The 6041-nt window shown below is 48.4% G+C and overlaps 1 protein-coding gene across 3 annotated transcripts in view; it reads left to right on the forward strand.

The window, feature by feature from the left end:
* The window catches only part of nAChRalpha1 (nicotinic acetylcholine receptor alpha1), a 113250-nt gene that overhangs the window by 87724 nt on the left and 19485 nt on the right, over window positions 1-6041 (forward strand). For all 3 annotated transcript variants that reach the window (XR_013040497.1, XR_013040498.1, XM_076539827.1), the window contains exon 6: window positions 146-1189. Coding sequence is in view for 1 of the 3 variants with exons in the window: in XM_076539827.1 (XP_076395942.1) it covers window positions 146-1189 (1044 nt within the window). In the remaining 2 variants the exon portion in view is untranslated. The remainder of the gene's footprint in view (window positions 1-145; window positions 1190-6041) is intronic.

Raw genomic sequence — 6041 nt, forward strand, 5'->3', positions numbered from 1 at the left:
GACTCCTTTCGAGTAATGCCCCTTATCTCGGTCCTCGATTACATAGGGATGCGGTAATCTTTAAAGGAATCGTTGCCGTTCGAAATTGTCGAAGAATTTCGGAAGTTATTCGCGGACTAAAATCGATGGAAACGACTGTTCGCAGGTGGATCTACGACACCTGCACCAGACGGAGGACTCGAACCGGATCGAGGTCGGGATCGACCTGACCGACTACTACATTTCCGTCGAGTGGGACATCATAAAAGTGCCTGCCGTGAGGAACGAGGCGTTCTACATATGCTGCGAGGAGCCCTATCCAGATATCGTGTTCAATATCACCCTGCGCCGCAAGACCCTCTTCTACACGGTGAATCTGATCATACCGTGCGTGGGCATATCTTTCCTCTCGGTGCTGGTGTTCTACCTTCCTAGCGACAGCGGCGAGAAAGTATCGCTGTCGATCTCGATACTGTTGTCGTTGACGGTGTTTTTCCTACTGTTGGCCGAGATCATACCGCCCACGTCGTTAACGGTGCCGTTGCTCGGCAAGTATCTCCTGTTCACGATGGTGCTGGTCACCCTGTCCGTGGTGGTGACGATAGCCGTGTTGAACGTGAACTTTCGTTCACCCGTCACCCATCGTATGGCCAAATGGGTGCGGGTGGTGTTCATTCAAGTGTTGCCGCGGTACCTTCTGATCGAGAGGCCGAAGAAGGAGGACGACGACGAGGACGAGGACGAGGGAAGGAACGGCGTCGGTGTCGCCGGGATTAACGTCGACGGCGAACCGGTCGACGACGACGACGACGACGACGACGACGTCGAAGCGAGCAACGGGAAACCGGCCGAGGGCATGCTCACCGATGTGTTCCATGTACAAGAGACTGATAAGTACGACTCGTACTACGGCAAAAGGTTCAGCGGGGAATACGAGATACCAACGCACGGCTTGCCACCCACCGCGACCAGGTACGATCTGGGGGCGGTGGCCACCGTCGGCACCGTGGCACCCTGCTTCGAGGAGCCGCTACCCTCGCTCCCACTGCCGGGGGCTGACGACGACCTCTTCGGCCCGGCCAGCCCCGCTTACGTTCACGAGGACGTCAGCCCCACCTTCGAGAAGCCGTTGGTTCGCGAGATCGAGAAGACCATCGACGACGCTAGGTTCATCGCTCAGCACGCCAAGAACAAGGACAAGTTCGAGAGTGTAAGTATTCTCTTCTCGAGCAGATTTTTCGTTATTCTCTTTCGAATAAATCCCTACATTTCCCGCAATCGGATTTCCCCCGTTAATCTCTGAACCGACCGACAAGAAAACGTATAAATCGTGCGACGTTCGACGAACGGAACCGAAGCTATTAACGGCAATCGGATCCCGAGGTGTTTCCGGCTGATTAATACGATCCGATACTACTGCCGCCATCCTATCAGGCCTCGTATCACGCTACCTACGGTTTATTCGTTATAATTTGCTCCCGTTGACCGGATCCTATCTACGCGCCGTTATTTGCAAGCTCCATTACCGATCACGTCACGTGGCTCACTCGCAAAGATTAAAAGGCCGTTCTTCGACCCGCACGGGATGATCAGTCTTTCCATTCTCGATATTTTTCGCAGCATCGCAAACGAACGCGCTTTTATCATTTTACGCTGCTTTCGTTCCACTTTCCAAATGGAGTATCGATTTTTCGCGAGATTTTACAAACTTCGTCTTCGACGCGTTGGATGTCGTAGGAACGCCGTTGTGCGAGTGCACCATTGAAAACAGCGTTACGTGGCGGTCGCGCGACGAATCCGATATCGCGAATGTCGTTTGCGGAAACAATCGATGCGCATTCTCTCTCCGCGGGATAAACTGGCCGCGCATACCAGAGGGTATCGTATTAATTCTAAAGCTGGTATGTGTCCCGGGCTAGGCCGAGATCGCGTCAAGTAGCCGGGCCACGAATTACGGGATTCGCGAATCAATCGTGTTTCGGAGAGTCCGCGTATCGAGTGGCATAACCGTTCGTTACCGTCGAACGGTCGCCTTCCTTTCGAAATCGGGATTCCGCGAGTATCGGATTCCGCGCGAACGTAACACGGCTTTCCATCTCAAGATTCGGTGCCTCGAAATCCTCTAATGTCCCTCGTAGCACGGCTTTAATTAAAATGGCGATGTCCGGCCGAATTAACCGAAGAAAAGAGAATGTCTGCTCGCGATAAAGACAAAAGAACCGGCGAGTTCTTTGAAGAGGCGGAGGTCTGGTTAGCGTATTATTATTCGAGCAAACTCCTTTACCGTCGACGGCAAGCTTCTGTATAGTATCCTGGCGTGAATAGGCGAACTAACCAGCTGCCTTGCACGCTTTCACTCGGAGATCCGACACGCTGCAGTTGGATTCGAGAAGAACGAAGTCTCGATAAGCCCGAAAGACGCTCGCCGTTCGTCCCCATCGATCTTCCAGACCCGTGACATTACCTTCGAAAGCGTACATCTGCTAGACCATAATACGCGAAGAGAAACAACGTAAAATCTTGCTCCGAGTTTCCAAGAAAATAATTTCCTTCTTCCCGCGATTGGAACCTACCAAACGTTGCAACGGTGTTTCGATTAAAGTGCACGGTTTTCGAACGAAAGGCTTTTTACATTGGCAGGGTAGTTTCGAATTTAGAGGAGAAATTCGGTCGAAAAATTGAATCCGCGAAATTGGTCAGCTTTTTCTGGAACACGGTATACCGCATCGAGATTTCTCTTTGCAGTAAAGAGTTTCAATTAATCACTGATAAGTCGGTCGAAGTTTATCCGAAAATTTCGAGCAAATCGTAGGCGGGCGAACTTTCGCTCTCTCAATTTTGCGTTTCGAAGTTTCGCGACTTGGCGAACGATGTAAAACTCCGGAAATTGGTTCAGACGTTGACAAGTCCGCCTCTCGGGGAACACGTTTCAAAGTTGAGACATTTGTCCGGGCCACTCGTAAATTCGAACGAATTTATGCTCCCTATTTCATAGTTGCACGGAACGAGCGACGTGACAGCGTTTCACGGATCCATCTTGTATCCAGTTTATTCGAATGGCGTCTTGCACTTCGGAAATCATTCTCCAAAATTCTTCTTTCCTGGTTCTTACTGTCGTTTCGGTTCAATTAAGCGACATTACCCCGTGAAACAGCATTCGTATGCAGAAAATATTTTTTATATGTATACAATGACGTGCAAATGGTACTTTGTAATATATTTTCGTGTCGATAGACTGTGCTTAATATGCAACGACTTAACTAGACCTTATTAAAGTCAACGCTGTTCTAGCACCTAATGAATTTCATCGAAAGCTTCGAACTTGCTGCCTTTTTGCAGGGTTATGCCAGAGAACGATACTTAAGAAGTTCGATATAGTCCTAAGCTTTAGAATCGCTTCGTCCTGCCGGAAGTTGGTCCGAAAGTTCGACAGCCCAAAATATGATAATTCGTGTACGAGGCCTGGTGTCTCTAGAAAGTGTCGAGGAATATCGTTTTTGTTTTAACGAGACCCTTGGAGCTGACGGCGCTATTATTACACTCACGCTCCACTTTTCCGATATTACGGACGTGTTTTATGAAACTCGAGCGTAAAAAAGGCTGCTATCAATGCTGGCGCTCTGAAAACGCGAGAAACTACCTTCGTCTTCTCTCTCTCCATCTCTGCCCCTCTCTCGCGTTACTTTCTACGAGCAAAATTTAATCGAACGTTGCACAAGATATCAATCTTGAGAACTTTTACAACCCCTAACGGCTGCGAAGTTTGATGAAAATGACGCGAAACGGCGTGCTCGAAGAACCACGTTACTACGAATTTGCATACGAGCGAGAGACCACGGTCCAAATTCAATCTGTTCGACATCGAATTCTCGAGTCACGATCCCGGAGATGCCTTGATTTCCGTCTGCTGACCGCATCAACCGGGGACTTCCGGTTGCTCCCAAGGCAAACTCGATTCGAGCCTCGTTGCGAATCGTGGAATGTTTTTAATAAGTTATCAGCGCGAACTATTAATCTAAGAAAACGAAATATCCTGGAAATAATAAGTTAACGATTCATCTGATCGGGATGAAGGGCCATCCAACTGATTCAAAATTCATACGAAAATTACTCGCAGCGGAAGCACAGTGACGGAATTCATAGACTCGGTGTTTCGAACGGATTTCACGGATCGACAATTGCTGGACAAACTGGTAACTTTCGCGAAACAGATGCGTCGACAAAGTTCCCCGATGTTCCGCTCCGAAGCGCTTGCAACAACGACGTTTAAGTACAGGTTGCACACAAAAGATGTCGAGCGTGACTAGAAATTTTGTACGACAAAAGGAATGTTCGATCGCTGAGCGAATGTTCGATCGCTGAGCGAATGTTCGGGTTCGATGAAAAATTGTACGGTCGAACGACTGTACATTTGATTCGCGGCCACAGTAAACCGAATCGTCGCTGACTGGTTTAGGACCGAGGCTGAAAATGGACGCGATCGTGCGCGTTTTGCCCGCACAAAGTACACTGAAACTCCGTTCCTGGACGCGTGCATACAGCGTGCAATTAACTGAACCTGTTTGCGGTTTGAATTTCTGTGCATCGCGAATTATGTAGTTTCACGGTTTGCGAATAGAAGTGGAAGAGGAGAGGCGGCTATCGTTTATATTTTCCGAAAGCGCTTAGCTATATTCGTCGCATCGCGCTAATCGATCCGTAACCACGTACAGCAATTCGTTAGCATATACCGAGGCGTCTTTATTTACTCAGGTTGCTTCACAGCGTGGACTCAGTGAAATTGTACAATAGAAGTGGAAAGTATGATTAGATCTCGTCGTTCGCATTTCATAACAGTCAGCCATCTCCAAAAGGGTGCTTGTCTCGGTCACACCCTACCTGACGACCCCTAAACGTTTCTGAATGTAAATAGCTGGAAAGGAACGAGGGCGAGAATAAGAAAAAGGTAGAGATACGGTCGAGATAGAGATCTCCGGATCCGAGAAAGGGGAAGAATTGGCCCTTGGCACGGAGTAACTTTTCGCGAAACACTGAAACACTTCTCGGCCGGTGGATCTCGCAAAAATATACATTTTGTTGCGCCGAGAAGCATACGAAACTTCGTATTAATTTTACGCGCGATCGACGGCAATTGAATCTTCGTCTTTTACGGTAATATTACGGCGATTCTTGGTGGAAGAGAAAACGTGCGCTGAAAATTATCGCGAAAGCGTCATCGTCGTTTTTCATAAAGACAAATGGTCTGTAAAAAAAAACGAACTGTTTTATGACCGAAGTATAGTCTGTTGGCACTACGATATAACCAGCAACGGCTTTTCTTCGCTTCCAGCATATTGGCTCGGTGCCAAAGATAGATGTCACGAAGGTGTTGGCAAGAAGTACTTTGACCGTAGCGATCCGGGATTAAGTAACGCCTTATCTTCGTTCGCGTACCAACTTTGCATCTACTTTTCGAAATACGAAAATCGAGCAATTCGTATATGTTTGTTGATCGCGACGTTAAAACTTGCACCGCGTTCCCATTACGCTTCTACCACGTTTCTATTACGCTTCTATTTCGCGCCATTACGTTCTCGCCTGGCTGCCACTCTACGCTTCCACCCCATTACGATCCGACTGCGCCGCGCGTCTACTACGATGCCGATATAATCTATCCGATATGTCCTACTTCCACCTTAAGAGGAAGAATTCGAGGGAGTTACGACACAGCGGTGGATACTTTAGTGTTGATTTACTTGATCGCAGAGATCGGGGAAACGAGCATAAGCTCGTTTGTCGAGATAGTAGTTTGCAAGGGTGTGTAAAAAGAAGGATGCACGGGGAAAGGTTGTACGAAATTGAAAGAGAAGGATATTCGTAGCAGCGTTCTCGTGAAAGTATCATAAAAGTATCGGATGTCTGTTTTATCGGCCACTTCCTCTCTTGTCGCAGAGGGAATCGAGAGGAGTCGATACAACGTCGGGACGAGGGATCAGTTGCTGCCCTGTTGCCAGTTTCCGAGACGAACTGGGGTAACGCGCTGGTATACGTCGCGAGGGTTCTCGATTGAAACTCGAAAGATA

The sequence above is a fragment of the Megachile rotundata genome, chromosome 14 (genome assembly GCF_050947335.1).
Source record: "Megachile rotundata isolate GNS110a chromosome 14, iyMegRotu1, whole genome shotgun sequence".
In the NCBI taxonomy this organism is placed as follows: domain Eukaryota; kingdom Metazoa; phylum Arthropoda; class Insecta; order Hymenoptera; family Megachilidae; genus Megachile; species Megachile rotundata.